At 41.0% G+C, this 20,463-nt stretch overlaps 1 protein-coding gene across 3 annotated transcripts in view; it reads left to right on the top strand.

Annotated features, from left to right (window-relative positions):
• LOC145470465 (uncharacterized) overlaps positions 1-19,716 on the top strand; it is a 28,569-nt gene extending 8,853 nt beyond the window's left edge. For all 3 annotated transcript variants that reach the window (XM_081454281.1, XM_081454280.1, XM_081454282.1), the window contains 2 exons: positions 17,042-17,179; positions 18,068-19,716. In XM_081454281.1, the coding sequence (XP_081310407.1) occupies positions 17,042-17,179; positions 18,068-18,534 (605 nt within the window). In that variant the 3' untranslated portion in view covers positions 18,535-19,716. The remainder of the gene's footprint in view (positions 1-17,041; positions 17,180-18,067) is intronic.
• The last annotated feature ends 747 nt before the right edge of the window (positions 19,717-20,463 follow it).

The following is a 20,463-nucleotide window of genomic DNA, read 5'->3' as shown; positions in this document are numbered from 1 at the left end:
TCACTTTCAGCATCATTGCCTGCAATCTTAATGGTGCTGTTGCCATGGACTTGCGCAGTATCATTTCTAGGGGTTTGTGGTCAGTCTGGACCAAATTTGTTTTTCCCAGACTGTACTCCCTGAATTTCTGAGTACTGAACACGATTGCCAGCATTTCCTTCTCTATTGGCGCCCAATTGAGCTCTGATGCTCGAAGTTTACGGGATGCATAGGCTATCGGCCTTCCCTCTTGCAGTAGGACAGCACCCACTGCGCTCTTGCTAGCGTCACATTGTATGGTCACATCTTTTCGGACATCATAGTAGGCTAACACTGGAGTTTCACAGCACATATCCTTAAGCTTCTGAAACGCAGCTGCTTGTGGCTTGTCCCAGTGGAAAAGTACATCCTTTCTGGTTAGTTCCTGCAGTGGTGTTTCGACTTCTGCTAGCATTGGGAGGAATTTGGCCAGATACTGAATAGATCCCAGAAACCGACGGACATCTTCTTTCGTTTCAGGAGGTGGCATATCCTTCATAGCTCTTACTTTTTCTGGATCTGGTTTGAGGCCTTCTGCTGAGATAATGTGGCCCACATATTGAACTTGCTGTTTTCGTACTCTGACCTTCTCAAAGTTCAGCTTAAGGTTGTAGGTTCTGGCGCGGTTGAGAACTGCCTCAAGGACGGAATCATGGTGGGCGATGTCACGTCCAGCGATGAGTATGTCATCCATAATGGCGTATGCGTGATCAATATCCTCCAACATTTCATCCATGGCCCTTTGGTACAGCTCTGGAGCTGATTTGATTCCAAATGGTAGCTTTAACCATCTGTATCTGCCAATTGGGGTGTTCATCGTTGTCAGTAGACTGGACTCGTAGTCTAGTTTTATCTGGAGATACCCACTTTTAGCATCAAGGACTGTGAACACTTTTGCCTCAGGTATCTTGGCTGCAATTTCTTCTACAGTGAGGATTGGGTAATGCTCCCGTTTCACTGCTTTATTAAGATCACCTGGGTCAAGGCAGATCCTGATCTTCTCACCTCGACTTGAAACTACCATAGAGTTAACCCAGTCAGTAGGCTGTGAAACTTTGGCTAGGTGTCCTTCCTTTTTCATTTCCTTAAGCTTGGCAATGATCTTGGGGAGGAGTGCTGCAGGTTGTCTCCGAGGTCCATGCACCACTGGAGTTGCTTTGGGGTCAATCTTGATAGAGTAAGTTCCAGGCATGGCTCCGGATGCACTTTGTAGGTCTGGGTACTGGTCAAGTAGTTCCTTTAGGTTTGGATCTACATGTGCCTGTAACTTATGTACCCGCTGAACCAAGTTGAGTGCTTGACAAACTTTGCCTGACAATATTGGCTTCTGCTTACTATCTATGACATAGAAGTTCACATTTAACTCCCTGTCCTTGAATCTTATGGGAAGAGTGACATAAGCTTTGGATGTGATTCGGTGTTGGCTGTATGACACCAGGGTCTTCTTGGTTTGTTTGATCTGGGCACTGGGTGCTACTTGCTTGAGCTGAGTAGTGTTAATTACACTTGCATAGGCACCAGTGTCAAGTTGACAATGAAGGGTACTGTTGCCCACTTCTACAACCACCCACCATTCGTCATTTTCACATGTTTCCTGCCTGTCACTGATGCCATTCATTTCTAGGCTTGCTACATGTAGTAGTTGTACATCCCTGTCAGGACCTTCCTCATCACTAGAAAAGTCTTCTCCAGGATGGACCATTTCATGCAGTAAGTTTACATTGCTTTTCTTGCTTCTGCAAACTTGGGCAAAATGTCCAATTTTTTTGCACTTGTTGCATGATTCATTTCTGGCTGGGCATTTTTCCTGTGGCTTGTGGGCATTGTATCCACACCCATCACATTTTTGAACTTGGTCATGTTTCTTCTTGGACGAGCCATTCTTCTTAGACGAGCCATTCTTCCATGCAAGTTTATTGACCTCCACTTTCGGGTCTTCACCAGACATCACTTGCATTCCATCCTTGGTCGCTTCGAACATCCGACCGATGTCAATTGCCATTTCCAGGGTAAGGTTTTTACTTTTCTCCAAGCAGCGTTGCCTTACTCGTTAGTCCAGAGATTTGCATGCGATGGCGTTCCGGATCAACTCATTCGACTCTGTCATGTCCAGACCACGGGCCAGGAGCTTAAGATCGGTGACAAAGGAGTCAAACGTTTCCCCTTGTAACTGGCGTCTTCGATCAAATTTAACTGCCGCCATAATTGGGTTCTTCTTTGCTTCGAGGTGTGCTTTGAACTTTCCGACTACTCTTTGGAGTATGTCTTTTTCATTTACATTTTGTGCACTTTCTCCAGATCCAACTTGCACAGTTTCCCATTGGAAAGTGAGGTAAATTTCTCGGCCTTTGTCGCCGACGAAGCTCATAAGGTTGCATATTTTCTCCTTCTCCGTGCATTTGCTGAGCGGTCCTCCGAACGTGAATTCGCAATGTTGATAAAACCTTTCCCATTCTTTACTCAGGTCCGCAGCGGCCCAGTTCATTCTTGGCCAGTTGAACGACGAATTGGCGTATCCTTCGGCCATCCTGATGTGTTTGGCCCTGTTCCGTGGCGCTCGAAATCCCACTATTTTGACACCATGTTACATATTCATGACACAGACGCCATTTCGGGTCTACATTCCAACCACGGTGTCATTGGTTAAACAATAACTCAACACATGCACAACTATGCATAATGGTCAGCGGTATTCTCATATATAACACCGGCGAACGCAGTGCGGAAAACAATTTTAAAAAAAAACATTTGCTTGAGCTTATCCTGTTAAAAGAGTTTCCAATAGATTATTTAGGCCGCTAGATATGTAAAAAATGTCAGAAACTGTCCATGGAACTTCGTGAATTCCGCGTAAATTGCCAAAGACTTTTGTTATGTTCAGCTCACGTAATTTCATCTTGCATGTCTCCCTCCGGCGAACTCACTCATAAAGCTGTGTGAACATTGCTTTTTGTATGCGAGAAATACAAGAGAAGTGCTTCTGGAGTATTATTTTTGGAACTGGTCGATATTTACTTTGCTAGAACCAAGATAACTGTAGAAAAATTTATTTTCGTAAGTGTGCTGTTTCCTTAGAGGTCCGCATGGTGTTTACGTTTCGCTTTGATTTTTTTCAGTTGAAAAGAGGCAAGCAACAAACCTGTTGAGACAATCAACGTCAAACTACTCAATGCGGCTGTTTCGTCGAGGCTACCAAGTGTCATCGCTTCATCTGTTTGGCTCATTCCAGAAGTGGGGAACTACCTGAAGCGATTACACTTGGAAGAAATCGTTGAAGAATGCGAGAATGCAGAAAAATACACACGGGGTCATCTACCATCTGTACTACGAGAAAAGTCCTTCGGGACTATGAGAGACTTAAGCTGGGAGATAATACTTACAGAAGCCAAAGGGAGCCCAACTCTTTTGGACGTAATAACAGCCGTTTGCTGTAGGAGGGAGGGGCAAAATGTCCAAAGGAGTGGAGCAAAGCAGATTCCTCCAATTGGATCAATTTATTCTATGTTACTGAATCAGTACAACAGGGAACTGAATCTTGTTCAACATATCAATACAGTACTACTCGCTAGTGGTCAGGCTGAAACAAAGGTGTGCTTTCAATTGAGCATAATGCATGTATCACTTACTTCCCCCAGGGGATTATAAAGAGGGTGAAGGCATCATTATGATTTACTTCAGGAGAGAATGAGTGAAATTTGTCTGGTTTATAATTTTCTCCATAATTATTTTTCATGTAACCTCAACTTCCAGTTTTCATAAATTCGAATTCCCCGAAGTCTTTAATTGTCCCTCTTGCCAATACCAAAAACCAACATTTTGAGTCCTAATAGATGTGAGTAAATATAGAAAATCCATCTTAACAATAGATCATTTATTTGGTGCACGTCATGCTCAAAACATCCTGACATTATGATGAAATGAGGAAACAAGATTACTTTTGGCAGGTGTTCTGCAAAAATTTGTTCATTGTTGTAATTAGAAGACACATTGAAATAATTTACATACTTAAAACTGTGTTTTGTATAAGTTTCTGCAACAGACAACTGCAACAAATATCTGTTGATATATTGATCATGAAGAAAGGTAATATATATTCTGGGAAACACAAGAAATAGGAGATTTTTCTTTTCTTCCTGGAAGTAGTTTTTGTGGCAAAATGTTCCTAGATTTACATAAGTAGTTCACAACCTGTGATTGTTTAACAATCAAACTAAAATTATTTTTTAGAGTATATTGCAGCAATGTGATATGTATTACTTGTAGAGAGCAATCATGGTTATGTGTTTGACGCCACCTTAGGACAATATACCTGTACATGTAGCCCTAATATGTATTAAATCACATATTGTCCACATCGAGATCAAAACACTAAAACTGAAACAAAAAGTCACAGTCTATACTTTTTCTCTATTAATTCAATACAATAAAATTGACAACTGCTTTAACATCTTTACATATTGAGTATTTCAGACCAGAGAGAGGCGAGGTGCAACAAAAGTTTCATCCTCATCATTTTATTTAGTAATGCAGGTTACAAAGATTAGCAGCCAGTGAGGCTGATGTGGACCTTCAATTAACTAATAAAATGTGAAATAATGAACAAAATAATTTATAAAATTTCTACATAACACACAATGACTGAATGGCAATTACTCACGAATCCACGATGCAGTGAGCTTCGTCAGCCACAACACAGACTACGTTTTTTTGATAAACATCAGATAACAATACTTCTCTGCACTTCTTACTACTGATAAGTACTTCCGGATTGGCAAACACGATGCTAACACGTCCGCACAACACATTTTCCACAGAATCACCTTGGACTTCGATCCCTGTCTCTTTGTCCGCTTCAGAACATTTAGCCGGATAATTGCTCCTAACTGTCCTTGCTTCTTAATTTTCTCAACTTGGTCCATCATCAAAGCGGTCAATGGTGACACAATAATTACAATCGAGCATTACTTTCCACCATACCAAAAAAGTTAAACATACTCGGCAGAAGTTGATATATTAAAGACTTGCCATATCCTGTTGGCAGGACGGCTAGCACATCTCTCTTTTGCTGCACCACTGCTCTCAAAGGCTCTAGCTGTTTAGTTTTTTAACTTTAAATCAGGCGTTCCGCGTTCAGTTAAGGAAAACTTCAATGCGCGGTCAAATTCAATGTTTGACATGTCCGCCATGTCCATGGGCAACGTCCACAGCGACGAGCAAGGATGCTGCTAACAATATTTGCTAGCTGACTTTAACCCGCAAAACAAACGCTAATTCTCTGCCTGGCCCTAAGCTAACATAAAAATACTGCAACGTTGTTTAACCTGTTCTCGGTTTTCACAAGTCATGTGATCAAAACTAACAATCGTAACCGTTCAATAAATAAATTCAAGAATCTGGCGTATGATAGATGATTGCTATATAAACAACCTCGCCAAGAATCAGGTTTCTGCTGTTTTTCATTCGCCCGTTATTCGCAGAAGTGTGTCACCCAAATTTATAGAGCTTTGTATGGAGACGCCATGTTTGTGCCCTTCGGAGGGGCACAAACATAGCGGCCGTAAAATAACAAAAACATCTGTCGTTGAGTTTTGCAATTGAAACGAAAATTTTTACTGTAGAGCTCCGACACACTGAAATAAATGCTTCTTCTAGTGCAAGCATCGTTTATTTAGCAAAAACTAAAGCGGTAACTCATCTTTCGGCCTACGCGACAGTCTTTTCGGGTCGCCATTTTCATGTCACACAACGCAAAAGCTTGGAGTGCTCTATTACAAAAAGAAGAACTCTTTCGAGCTAAACGATTGTCAAACGTCAAGTTCCTATAGGGTCTTTTATCTGATGAAACTACAACCGCGGAAGGAAAGATAATTTCTAATTTTGGAATATGACTACGTCATATGAAAACCAAGAATAAATTCTAAGCGCCTGAGTCACATTCCTGACAGCCGATCACGTGGTGCAAATCGGATTTGGCCAGATCTCGCCTTCGGCTTCGTCCACAAGAGATCTGGGAACGAGATTACAGCGAGGCTGGAAGACACCCTACTCCGAGGCCTTTGACCACCTACTAAAATTTAGCCAAATTTGACGGGGAAAATCTCAAAAGTTGGGTCTAAATGAAGCCTAAAAAGCACATCACAGTAAATTTCATACCTTAATAAACCGTTCTATAAGTTCAAACCGGTGGGTATTGTAATATATTCGTAACCGGAAGTTGTTTTAAGCTGTTGTATTACCCAAGATGCTTAGAGAATAAAGTTGTTGTGTTGAGCAAGCCTCGTCAACTTGTGTTGTTATGTCACTGAGCCATACTTTTGCTAGTATGTTTCATTTTGGCGACGAGGATGGGATACTCTACATGCACGAAGACGCATGAGAAATCCAGTGAAGTTTTGATTTTCTCTGTGTGAGGAAAAAGGTTTGTTTTCGACCGAGGCAACTTGATCAAAGTTTAAGCACGTGCTATCAAAATGGCGGGAATTGGATTGTTTGGTCGTGTCGGCGAGTTCAGCCCTGAGCGAGAGACTTTTCGTTCCTATGTGGAAAGAATGGAAATGTTCTTCATGGCAAATAATATCATAGAAGAAACAGGCGAGGGTAAAGAGGAAGCCAATCTCGCAGTTGCAAATAGAAAACGTGCTATCTTTCTGACTGAGATTGGACCCGAAGCATATTCTACCCTGAGCAATCTGCTGGCACCAGTGAAACCAAAAGACACTCCTTTTGCGGACATTGTCAAAGCATTGGAGAAACATTACAATCCAGCGCCATTGGAGATAGCAGAGAGTTTTCATTTTCGAACTCGCTATCAAAAACAAGACGAATCCATCAGTGACTTTATTGTGGCCTTGAAGAAGTTATCGATTCATTGTAACTATGGAGAGTTTCTCAACCGAGCTCTGAGAGACCGTTTTGTGTGCGGATTGAACAATCCCAAAATACAGAATAAACTTTTGAACACCGAGGATCTTTCTTTTGAGAAAGCGTGCCAGATTGCAAAGTCAATGGAAATGGCAGAGAAGAACACCCAAGAATTCCGTCCTGTCAGTGCAAGTGATGACAGCCAAGGCATAGTAAATAAACTGGAAACTGGAAACACTAAGGAACCCTCATGTTACCGGTGTGGTGGTAAGCATGCTGCACCTAAGTGTAAATTTAAGTCAGCAAAATGCTACAAATGTAGCAAAGTAGGTCACCTTGCATCAGTTTGTCGCAGTAAAGATGTTGAGTCTGACATGAAAACAAAACAACCAGGAGCTAAAGGTACTGTTCATAGTGTCTTAGAATCAAACACAGAAGGTTGTGATGATAATGATGAGTTAGGTATTTATTCCATGTATGCAGTTGGTACAGATAATCCTACCAACAAACGTTATACTGTAGAAATGACCATAAATGGTTCACCATGTGCAATGGAAGTAGACACTGCAGCTGATTACTCAATAATGAGTAAGAGCACACATTCTCAGAAATTCAGTAATTTTCCACTTCGTCCGTCAAAAGTTGAATTGAAAACGTATACGGGTGAAACCCTTACAGTGTGTGGTGAAATGCTGTATGATGTAGTGTACAAGGGCCATGAATATACATTGCCAATTATTGTAGCTGATTATGAGAAGAAGCCTACTTTGCTGGGAAGAAATTGGTTAAACCATATAAGGCTTGAGTGGGGTGAAATATTTAGTTTAACAAGATCCGAGTTGGAAAGTGCCAAAAGTCAACTTGATGAATTACTAGTTAAACACAGTGAGTTGTTCAAAGATAGCTACGAGGGCATGAAAGGGTTGGAAGCACACATCACCATGAAAGATGGTGCAAAGCCCATATTTATTAAGCCACGTAGAGTTCCATATGCACTAAAAGATGAAGTCGAAAAGGAGTTGGATAAGTTAGAGAAAAATGGGGTAATCGTTAAAACTGACAGATCAGACTGGGAAAGCCCAATAGTAGTTGTGCCAAAGGCTGACAAATCGGTTAGAATTTGTGGGGACTACAAAGTAACCATCAACTCAGCTGTTGAAGATGAGCAGTATCCCCTTCCCACCCAACAGGACTTGTATGCTGCCCTCTCGGGATCAAAAGTTTTCAGCAAACTTGATTTGTCGCATGCATATGCTCAGCTAAGTGTTGATAAAGCAAGTCGTGAGTACCTGACAATTAGCACACACAAGGGACTCTATTCCTACACCAAATTACCATATGGGGTTAAATCAGCACCTAAAATATTCCAAGCTAAAATGGATATGATTTTGCAAGGAGTAGAAAAATGTGTGTGTAAGCAGGATGACATTCTTATTGGTGGTGTCAGTTGGCAGGAGAATATCAAAATCCTGGCTGAGGTATTGGAGAGGTTGCATAAATATAACCTGCATTTGAAGATGGCAAAGTGTGAATTTCTGAAGAGGGAAGTTGTCTATTTGGGTTTGAAGATAGATGCCGAAGGTTTGCATCCAGTTAGGAAAAAGTGGCTGCTGTAAAAAGGGCACCAGTACCACAAAACGTCAGTGAGTTGAGATTTTTTTTGGGCATGGTCCAGTACTATCACCCATTTCTTCCAGGTTTAGCAACCACACTAGCACCATTACATGAGCTCCTCAAAAAGGGTGTCCAGTGGACATGGACAAAAGAGTGTCAGCAAGCATACGAAGCTTGTAAACAAGGTCTCACCAGTGATGCACTGTTGGTGCATTATGATGGGGACCGTGAACTGAGACTTGCTTGTGATGCGTCCAGCTATGGAATTGGAGCAGTTATTAGCCATGTGATGGATGATGGCCAGGAGAGGCCTATAGCCTATGCCTCTCGGACACTGAGTTCAAGTGAAAAGAACTATGCACAAATTGAGCGTGAAGCATTATCAATTGTTTTTGGTGTAAAAAAACTTCACCAGTTTTTGTATGGGCGTAAAAATTTACCCTGATCACTGATCACAAACCATTATTGGCAATTTTCAATCCAAAATCCGCTATCCCCACACTAGCAGCAGCTCGAATGCAGAGGTGGGCTCTAGTACTTTCGGCGTATGACTATGAGATTGAATACAAAAGATCTGAAGACCATGCCAACTGTGATGCTCTCTCAAGGCTACCACATGAGGACTCCACACTGGGAAGTGAGGGTGTGGTCTACAGTGTGAGGGTAATTGATGATGATTTTCCAATCACTGCAGAAGATATCGGAAAGGCAATCCTTGTAGATCCTGTACTTGTTAAGGTACATCAATTTGTGATGTCAGGTTGGCCAGAAGGGTGTCCTGATGAGACCCTCAAACCCTATCATAATAGAAGAAATGAGCTGTCCTATGAACAGGACTGTGTCCTTTGGGGCTCTAGGGTGATTATTCCACCAATCTTTAGAGCCAAAATGCTGGGGCAGTTGCATTGGGAACACCCTGGTATATGTGGTATGAAAGCAATTGCTCGTACATGCATGTGGTGGCCAAAAATGGATCAGGAAATCGAGGAAGCAGTGAGAGTATGTACAGTATGCCAAAATGTTAGAAATGCCCCACCCAGTGCACCCCTGATCCCATGGAAGTTGCCAACTAGACCATTTCAACGGATCCATATTGATTTCTGTCAGAAGGGTAATGATTACTTCCTTGTAGTAATCGATAGCCACTCAAAGTGGATTGAAGTGAAACGTATGAGCTCTACAACTACTGAACGGACTATTGATGAGCTCCGTTTAATTTTTGCTACTCATGGTTTACCTGAAGAGGTGGTGTCTGACAACGGACCACAGTTTACGTCCATTGAATTTACCGAATTCATGCGCAAAAACGGCATCAAGCACACGTTGGTTCCACCCTATCACCCTCAATCTAATGGGGCAGCGGAGAGGTCTGTGAGAGTTGTTAAGGATACTTTAGTTAAACAAGTGCTTGAGGGTAAAAAGGGCATCTCTATGAAACACAGACTTGCTAATTTTCTATTTCGGTATCGCACAACCCCTCACAGTACAACTGGTGTGACCCCCGCTGAGTTGATGGTGAAGCGTTGCCTAAGAACAAGATTAAGTCTGATTAAGCCTAATCTGGCACAAGTTGTAGAGAATAAGCAAGAGAAACAGAAAATGTATAAGGATTTGAAATGTAAGAGGGAAAGATCCTTTGTAAGAAATGACAGGGTGCGGGTACGAAACTCGAGGGCCAATTCTAAGACTGATAAGTGGATTCCAGGCACTATAATTAAAGTTTGTGGGCCCAGAACCTATGTAGTTAGGACAGGACACAAAACCAGATATGTGCACACTGATCACATGATAAGAGCACATGATAATGTACCAGATGATGTCAGTGAGCCAGATGTCGTGGTGCCTGAATCAAGTGGTCAGAAAATAAATGATGATAATGTGAATTCTCTCGATAGTACTTCTGAACCACATGTAGATCTGCCTGAAAACGAGGATACTGTTGTATCTCCTTTAGTTGTAAGTAGTCCACCTACAGTTTTGCGAAGATCTCAAAGGATTAGAAAACCATTTGTTAAACTTAACCTGTAACTGTAGGTTATCACTATGTCTTGGGTATAAGTGCATCCTGAAAATCTGGGGGAAAGCAGTGTAATATATTCGTAACCGGAAGTTGTGTTAAGCTGTTGTATTACCCAAGATGCTTAGAGAATAAAGTTGTTGTGTTGAGCAAGCCTCGTGAACTTGTGTTGTTATGTCACTGAGCCATACTTTTGCTAGTATGTTTCAGGTATCTCCTTGGATTACACGCGAGAACAGATTAAAATCTGCCACAGTCAGTGCATTTACATAGCTATCGCTCGTGTCATAGCTCATTTGCATAACCCTAGCAACCGGTGAAAATACATCTTCTTCCGTTCAGGTGCGTTTGTCGACCTTCTGAGTAGTGGCAAATAGCTTCCTTTAATACTTGTGTACACTCTAGATCTAGTTTTGAGGTGAAGGTTGCGTTAAAGTTGATCAATTCTCAAGACTTGCGAGACTCCAAAAGTAAATAATGGCGCCGGTCTGCAGAAATTAACCGTAGCCGTCGTCCTGACCCTTCAATAAATTCTGCCGCAGAGGTAGCACTAGGAGAAGAAGAAAATCGTAAGTTTTCATTTACCGTTTAATGGCAACTGAATCCTGTACTACTGCCAAGACTACTGGGAGCTAATGAGGGCTATGTGCCCGAATTTGAAAAACAACAACAATGAACACTTGCCGGTTGCATCGCTGCGAAATGAACCTGAGTGAACACGACACGCTTGAATGGAACTATGTTTTGCGATGAATGATGGGCTTTACTTCTGTTTTATGCTTGATGCTTGTCTTTTAGTATCTTGCACGGCGCATAAAATAAACTTCGGGATCCGTTTATCGGGTCGTTTATACAACGAAAGCTGTACCGGCTTCGTCAAAATGTCACACAATTTGTAACGTGACCAATTACCCCGGAGGGGGGTACATCTGTATGTGAGGCCCCAAAGGGTAGGGCTTTTCAGCCGTTTGAGTCATAAATAGGGTATCGATTTTGGCCATTTTGGTTATAAATTGGGTATGGTTTTAGCACTCTAGTCTTGAATTGGGTATGTTTCTTAGCAGAAGCTACTTTTTCATCATTATCAATAAGACCTTCAACAAAAGCCCTTCATAACGTATGTTTAGGGCAACTGTGTCAGCCGCAACGGTCATAAATAGGCTATCGAATTTTTGGTCAGGCCATAAATAGGGTAGCAAAAAATGCAGATTTTGGTCATAAAGAGGGTAAGGGTTTTGGGAAGTGGGCCGCACACCCCCAATCAACTTTTCTGGAAGTACCCCCCCCCCCCTCCTGGGCTAATTACCAGGGGCCGAGGGCAAATCCCCTACCCCGCGCGCGCCGATGATTAGATTTGGCAAGATTTGTTCATTTCAATATTGATAATGAAAAAGCCACCCATTAATTTTTTGGGCTAGTGCAATCTATTCAGTATGACCGAACGACGACAATCGTTGTAACACAAAGTGAGAAATCGGCCTCTCAACATCTGCACGCGCTTCGATATGGACGTTTTTTGGAAGGTTTCTTAGTCCCATCTTTTGATTTTCTTCCATTGTGTTTTCTTTGAAAAACGGACGGCTGATAACGGGAAAGGAAAAGTGAATTTTAGGTCCATGCCTGCTTCCTCCGCCCTCGTGTATTAGCAACTCCTTATACTTTCTGAGGAAAAGTAGATAAAAATTGAAAAGGTGCAATGACTGTCGTCGATCGGTCATACTGAAAAGATTGCACTAGCCCAAAAAATTAAAGTTTGGCTTTTTCATTATCAATATTGAAATGAGCAAATCTTGCCAAATCTAATCATCGACGCGTCCGGGTAGGGCATTTGCCCTTGGCCCCTGGTAATTAGCCCAGGAGGGGGGGGGGGGGTACTTCCAGAAAAGTTGATTGAGGGTGTGCGGCCCACTTCCCAAAACCCTTACCCTCTTTATGACCAAAATCTGCATTTTTTGCTACCCTATTTATGACCTGACCAAAAATTCGATAGCCTATTTATGACCGTTGCGGCTGACACAGTTGCCCTAAACATACGTTATGAAGGGCTTTTGTTGAAGGTCTTATTGATAATGATGAAAAAGTAGCTTCTGCTAAGAAACATACCCAATTCAAGACTAGAGTGCTAAAACCATACCCAATTTATAACCAAAATGGCCAAAATCGATACCCTATTTATGACCCAAACGGCTGGAAGACCCTACCCTTTGGAACCTCACATACAGATACCTATATAGCTCATATGAGGGAGTACCCCCCTCCCAGGTAATTGGTCACGTTACAACTAACTTGTGTGACATTTTGACGAAGCCGGTGCAGCTTTCGTTGTATAAACGGATCCCGAAGTTTATTTTATGCGCTGTGCAAGATACTAAAATACAAGCATCAAGCATAAAACAGAATTAAAGCCCATCATTCATCGCAAAACATAGTTCCATTCAAGCGTGTCGTGTTCATTCAGGTTCATTTCCCAACGATGCAACCGGCAAGTGTTCGTTGTTGTTGTTTTTCAAATTCGGGCATAAAGCCCTCATTAGCTCCCAGTGCTCTTGGCCGTAGTATAGGATTCAGTTGCCATTAAACGGTAAATGAAAACTTACGATTTTCCTCTTCTCCTAGTGCTACCTCTGCGGCAGAATTTATTGAAGGGTCAGGACGACGGCTACGGTTAATTTCTGCAGACCGGCGCCATTATTTACTTTTGGAGTCTCGCAAGTCTTGAGAATTGATCAACTTTAACGCAACCTTCACCTCAAAACTGGATCTAGAGTGTACACAAGTATTAAAGGAAGCTATTTGCCACTACTCAGAAGGTCAACAAACGAACCTGAACGGAAGAAGATGTATTTCACCGGTTGCTAGGGTTATGCAAATGAGCTTTGACACGAGCGATAGCTATGTAAATGCACTGACTGTGGCAGATTTTAATCTGTTCTCGCGTGCAATCCAAGGAGATACTCGCCGGTTTGAACTTATAGAACGGTTTATCAAGGTATGAAATTTACTGTGATGTGCTTTTTAGGCTTCATTTAGACCCAACTTTTGAGATTTTCCCCGTCAAATTTGGCTAAATTTTAGTAGGTGATCAAAGGCCTCGGAGTAGGGTGTCTTCCAGCCTCGCTGGTAAGCTTAGAATTTTTCGAAAAGTTTCCATATTTCGTCAGTCAAAGTAATGAATGTACCTTAAATTTCGTACGGAAACGAAATTCCGTGAGCTGCATTTTAGGCGACGTAGCACGCTTCACAAAATCGGTGAATTTTACCTTTCTGATCACGGTCGGCAACCTCAGTTCGGCCAAAATTCAATTTTGGCTCGTAGCAAAGCAAAAATAAGGAATTGGAAAATAATAAATTGCTTTTCTATATATATATGTGTCAAACCCTTTTCAGTGACAAAAAATGAAGGACAAGAAGATCTGTTAGATCTTATAACCGCGCTTTTAAAATTTAACAGTTCGCTTAGCACTACCGTCGGAACGCAGTGCACATTCCAAAGCAGTCATTGATGATTCTTTTCTTACTGTAGACATCACATCACTTGATCAACACAAACTGTATTATTGCACCATCAGTGGTAGCCTTTGACAAATCTCCGATGACTTAATGGTCTTAATCTAGAACTTTCTTCGGGATATGTATGGGCATGAACGATATCAACGACACAATAATAACACTATTAACAACAGCTTTCTTTCTTAAAAGTCATGATTAAATTTAATTGGTGTTTTCCACGAGTAAAGGGCTAGCAAAGTAGTCACACAAGTCATAAAAAAACCCTATTCCCGACCGATGTATCGATTTTGGTCACTCCAGTGACCACAGATTGAAAACGTGACAGAAAATTGGCGTTACTTTTGATTCTCACCAAATTTGTCGTATCCCCCCCCTCGGGAGAATTTTGTTAAGTTAGCTAATTTAGTATGCAAGCCACCGTAATGGCGGTCGCCGCCGGCGAAATGTTTATTTGCTCAAAATCGGGGCAAAATCTTTCGGAGATGGAAATCAGGACATTTGTAAGAATACAGAAAGTAATTTGGGACCGCTTGCTGGCTTCTAAGGCTGAATTTATCCAGAAGTAAGCTGTATTTTCGTTTTCGTGTCGAAAGCCACGCGATGAAATATTATCGGCTTGTTCTGCTGTCTTGTTCTGTTTTTTCTCTTTGTCGTTTTTGTAGCCCGCCGAGGCCAGTCTTTCGTCTAAATCAGTTGAAAAATGTTCGAAAAAGATGTTCCCATTCAAGTTTAAACTCTCAGGCGATAATTGTGGAGTTTTTTGGCCGAAACGTCGGCTTTGTTATGTTGGTGTCTTTCGGTTGCTATGGGCGACCGTTGCTTCCTTTGTTAGGACAAGTCTGGGAAGTGAGGTCACAAAAAAATTCTAATTAATTCTGGTTTTGTTCGATTTCGCTGAAATTTTAACACGATAAAGCTGGATTGTTAAGGGATAGATTTACCGCCTGCCGATGTGTAGTAGCTATTAACGCTGAAGTGTTATATCGCTTCGAAGTCAGGGTTTTGAAGAGATTTTTTTGCAACATGTGGGTTCGGCGTGATTTTGTAATCTGAGGTTTCGGTTGACCCCGAAGGAAAAAATATCCGGAAAAGGTCATTTCATCGACGATTCAAACAAATATAAATATGTATATGTTCCGAGCTAAATTTCTGGTGAAAAAATATAATTTTTGACGAGCGCTGGGTTTTTAATTTATTCCCGCGAAAGATGAGATTTATTGTTTCGACAGCTTTTGGCGAGTAAACATCACAGGTTGCGTGACTCAAAATTTGGCCGAGTGGAAGCTTGGGTCTGCTCGCACCGAAGTCGAAAAAAAAAAAACCACGGGTAAACCATGAACCGCGCTCGGCCCATGGCCGCGCGGTTAAAAATTATTTTTGGTCCCGAAGTCGAGTGGACCGCTTTTAGCGGGACTGCCACTTAAAGGGATGAAAAGACTACAATGCAGCCTTGAAATTCTTGGAAGCTTAAGAAATAGGAGCCATTACAACATGGCAATGCAGGACAGTTGCAACATCATCAGCCTGTTCCAGGCTCTTGGCCTCTTTCTCTACCAGAACCCGCTCAGCCACGTTTTTCGATCATGTCCACTGACCGAGAACCAGGAACAGGCTACAGCATCATTCAAGATGTGGCATTGTTCCGGAATAAGCCAAGTTGTCAGGTTATGACAAAAGATAAATAAATCATACAGCAAAATTGATTTCACTATAACTGTAGTTACGTTTACACCAGAATTGTACACTAAAATGTAAGTGGCAAAAAGAAAACCAAAAACAGCTTACTCAGGCTAACTCGAATTTGAACTTTGTTGTGAATATGAAATTACAACACTGAACACCGCAATTGCAGTGGACGGCAATAGGTCAGCAGTTGCAACGAGTCAGGAAAAAAAGCCAAAACCTTCACAACAAAAGCCAACAAAGCTGCTGTACGATTAAAGCCAACAAATTTCACCATACAGCAGGCACAATTAAAACACAAAAGGCAAACGAAGTTGAAACACAAAGAATTGCATTTAAAGGCCTGATAACTACCACCAAAAGTGCTCCAAAACAGACAAAAGCCGATCACATCGCAGGGAAATTTTGGTGGAAATCAAGAAATAAACAACATCTCAACACTCAAACGGATTGATGAGAGGAGCGGCTGGTTCAATCGACACAGAGATACACGCGGATTAAACGTATACTATCGACCCATAAAACCTCCTATTGACAAGACTATTGGTAAGACATTTAAGAGAGAAAACGCGAACGTTTTACGTGGACTTCTCTCGTCCCGTTTTCAAGATGGCGGTCCCGCCACTTACCCGCAACAAAATTCAACAAGAATACACGATAACGCGCGCACAAAACTAAAACAGATAATGCACACAGACAAAAAAAGAACAAAAAACTGTACAAACCTACATTAAGTTAGTAAACAAAAGCGATATTAGGCCTGTTTTTTTGTCTTTCCTAACCTCTGTAGTCCTTTTTCAATGGCGTAATCTGAATAGGTTACTCGAAGTGCTCGCTCGTTGCTATGTGACGTCACACTGGTAGCGATGAGTCTATCACGAATCAATACCGAAAAACAATAGAGTCCCCCCCTCCCTCCTGCAAAATTCTAAAATGATTCCGAAGCTCTCTGCCCAAAATTGAGCCGGATAATTCTAATATTTTTTTTTTTTAAATTTTCAGGTGGCTCTGAACCCTATGTACATATTTCTTTAAAACTTTGCCAAAAGTTGCGACTTATGATGCTTATTAAAATTTGACAATATAAAAAAAATTCACCGTGCCGGTTTTGAATTATAAGTTGCTATGGTAATCTCTTATGTCACGAAAATGAAAACAACGTGTTCACCAAAGATTGGGCAGTTTTTTGATACCATGATTGTAGCATCAAGTGATAAAGACTGGTTATAACGACCCATCAAAATTCAAGTACTGGAAATTGTTTTGAGCCACCTTAAGCTCTTCTTGTAAACATTTGAAATAAAATTACTCTGACAGATCTTTTGTCTTATCACACAGTTCCTCTTGGCTCCATTCAAGAGCTTCCTGCTGAATCGTGCAGTGAGATCAAGGCCAGTGAAGGAAATGAAATGGTTAACGGGGATTACTGGATATACTCTGATGGGAATGCTCAGACAATCCTGGCTCGCTGTGAAGGTACAGATGTTAGCTTTAATTCTCAGGTACCCATTTATACTCTTGGGTGGAGAGAGGCACTCTGAAAGTAAAGTGTCTCCCCAAGAACACAGCACAATGTCCCCGGCCAGGGCTTGAACATGGACCACTCGATCCGGAGACGAGCGCAGTAACCATGAGGCCACAGCGACTCCACAGTTCGGTCCAGTGACAAAACCAAATTCGAACCGAGCAACAAAACGTCAACCCGCCAGCTCGGTCCAGTTGAGACATCAGCAGTCTAGCGATTACAGTGTTTTCAGACAAAGTGTGCATGACCTAACTCTAAAACTAGTGGCAAGAATGTAAGAAAATATTTAAAAACCCATCAATTCAAAGTGTCTGCGCTGAGTTCAAAGTATGTTTAATTGTTGTATTGTCTGTGTGCTTTTCAAGTCAATAAAATTCAAATATGCATTTTTTGTTTGTTCCAACCGGGTATTCACAATGCTCAACCATGACTGGTGAGATTACGAGCAGACTCAGGCCCTTATTGCTCAAACTCGTGCTGTGATTGATTAAACTCTGTCGTTGCTCTGAAATAAGAAGTGCGTAGTCGATCAACTAAACAATCTAGGGGAAAGCAGTCTCTTTCTCCAGTGGCATAAGTGGGCTAAATGAGCTAGAAGGGTTTGGAATAGGATCCAAATGTACGACGCGAAACAAACTACTGATGACCATAAACGTATCTATTGGAAAAACTCTAATTGTACGATCCAGCAGTACTTACTCTTTACTGAGATCTTGTCTTGTCTAGTTAGAGCGCTTCTGATTGCCTTGATGTATAATTTGGTCGATTCTAATCACTTTCCATGTTAAATACTTTTTTTACCATTAGTATTGTATATTTTTTATTAATTTTTTTTTTAGGAAACTGGCAGAAAATAAACAAAGAATCCATTTGCTTTGGGGCGCGAAATAACCAGTTCGGCGCCTTTAACATCACAAAGAGTGGACTTCTCAAGACAATGAAGCTCGTCCACAAGTCGGGCTCGATCATATGTAACCGAAAATCCCCGCCCTCCTACTGGGGCTGTAGTACAAGCCGCTACTACAGCAAAAACAGCTTAATGACTATCATTACCAATGCAAAGAAAGAAGCCATCCTGCCACCAGCTGGAGACTTAAAAGCTGGCGTTGAAAACAAAAACCACTTTTACAGTCTTAACGGAACTACCCACACATCTCCAGAGCTGATTTTCCGCGATCTTCCCATTCAGGTGTCTGTGTCACGCAATCAGGAGCTGCAGATATGGTTCGGACAGGATTGGACCGATTGGAGTGAAGAGAATAACAGTGGAACAACATGTGTTGATGTGTATGCGTGGTATGCTTAATATCACATGAGCCTCTGACTTATCTGAAACTGTCAAAGCCAAAAAGTTGACTGAAGTTTAATTTAAACAGACAATAAAAACGTGAACGTAAACTCAACTCATTAGTCTTGACTAGAATTAAAATCTTGTTACTTCAGTGCGAAAAAAATGTTATGTCACTAAAGAATATTACATAAGAATCTTCGTTTACAAGAGCATATAAAAACAATTCAGACTTTGATCTAGCTACAAAAATATAAGTTCTGAATATTGAAAGAACATAGATAAAACACGCATTGTATGTGCTGTCGTTTTTATAAAATTTCGGCCAGCGCTAAGGATGAATACAAACCAATATTAACTACAGTAGTGCAAGGGTGCTAAGAAAAGTTTGTAAGTTACACATATTTACAAAAAGTACTTATTCAAGTCAAACATAAAGCATAAGTAACTGTAGACACTGGAATGAATTTTAATCGGTTCATATTTGTCAGAAAATATATATACTTGTCTCGCTTTTCAGTTTTATCCTGTGAATATCGTGACCAACGATCTTAAGGCTTTTCTCCTTTTCTTTTTATCCTTTTATCTTTTTGCTGCAGTGGTGGACCTTCTACTGGGCTTGCAACCAGTGGAACAATTCCCGAGAAAGCATCATCGAGACGGGCAATTCTCAATAGCCAAATGCAGTTGAGGGAAAATTTGCTCAAAGCTTTTCAATCAAATTTCTAAACATTTTCATGCATATTTAATTGTCTTATAATAACTGACCCAATCACTCTGATCTGGGTATCATTGGAAACTGGATCTTTTCCTCCTTCAGAACTTGAGTATAAGTGACGCCAATTTTGGTCGAAGGTGATGACGTCAGAAGTGTAACAAAGGCCAACGCTCATCACAGCAGGTAACTGCCGACACAGGTGTCAATGGGTCAAGGGAGATAGGGTATCTGTGAAGCCTGTGAAGTAGGTCGTAAAGTGTCCAAAAGAAAAACAAACCTGAATTGGCCTTTTTCCTGTAAAATTTCTTTGTAATAAGTTCGAGTACTTTTCACGTAATTCAGTCGTTGGCAAACTCAACTGAACGTAAAAGGCATTCGACACTTTTTAATTAAAAATATTTAATCATATCTTATTTACAATCCTTAAATGTGTTCTTAGGTCTTCAGTTCTGATTAACAATCTTTTCTCCGCTTGCTCTTGATATCTTTCTTTAGATTTCTTACATGTCAACTTATTTAATTAAACTGCCTTCTTATAAATCGTGAAAGCTTCGCTTTACGTGCATTTTTTAAAACATGCCTCTGCTGAATAAGTATTTAAAACATAATCATTGGATTTGATTTACGGTGATAGTAAATGAGCCTGATCTTAGTACAACTATATTGATCACTTGAATCATCTTTAATTAAAGCTGAAATTAAGAGATAGAAAACATGCACGGTGTTTCTATCGAGTTCTAGTATAAATCTAGATCTACTATCTACTATCGTTCGGAATGCCGTTGTCTGATTGGCTACACTACTCACTATCTGTATTCTGTGATAGATAGTGAGTAGCGTAGCAGTGTGCCCTTGTTAACAAAATGAAGGCCGCTTATCGGCGTTTTCGAAGTGTCTGTGAAGACGATTTAGATCAAGTTTTGAAACACTAGAAGATTTATACTCAAACAATTAGATTATTCGCTCTCGATTTCTATGCGTGATGAATTCTCGAGCTCATATTCTAATGGATTAATAGAAACACAAGTGGAAGCTTGGGACAACGTGAAATGAGTGCGGGAACAGCTTTTTCAAGTTCTCCCAAACTTCCACGAAAGTTGCTACAAACATGGAGAACATGTTTTCTATTTCGTTCATAAAATTCCTAGACGAAAAAAGAGAAAACTTGTTTACTTTGATCATCAAAACGTAAATTCTCTTCGCTCGCGCCATTATAACGTCAACAGCTC

Source organism: Orbicella franksi, chromosome 15 (assembly GCF_964199315.1).
Source record: "Orbicella franksi chromosome 15, jaOrbFran1.1, whole genome shotgun sequence".
Classification (NCBI taxonomy): domain Eukaryota; kingdom Metazoa; phylum Cnidaria; class Anthozoa; order Scleractinia; family Merulinidae; genus Orbicella; species Orbicella franksi.
This window is presented reverse-complemented; position numbering and strand designations above follow the sequence as displayed.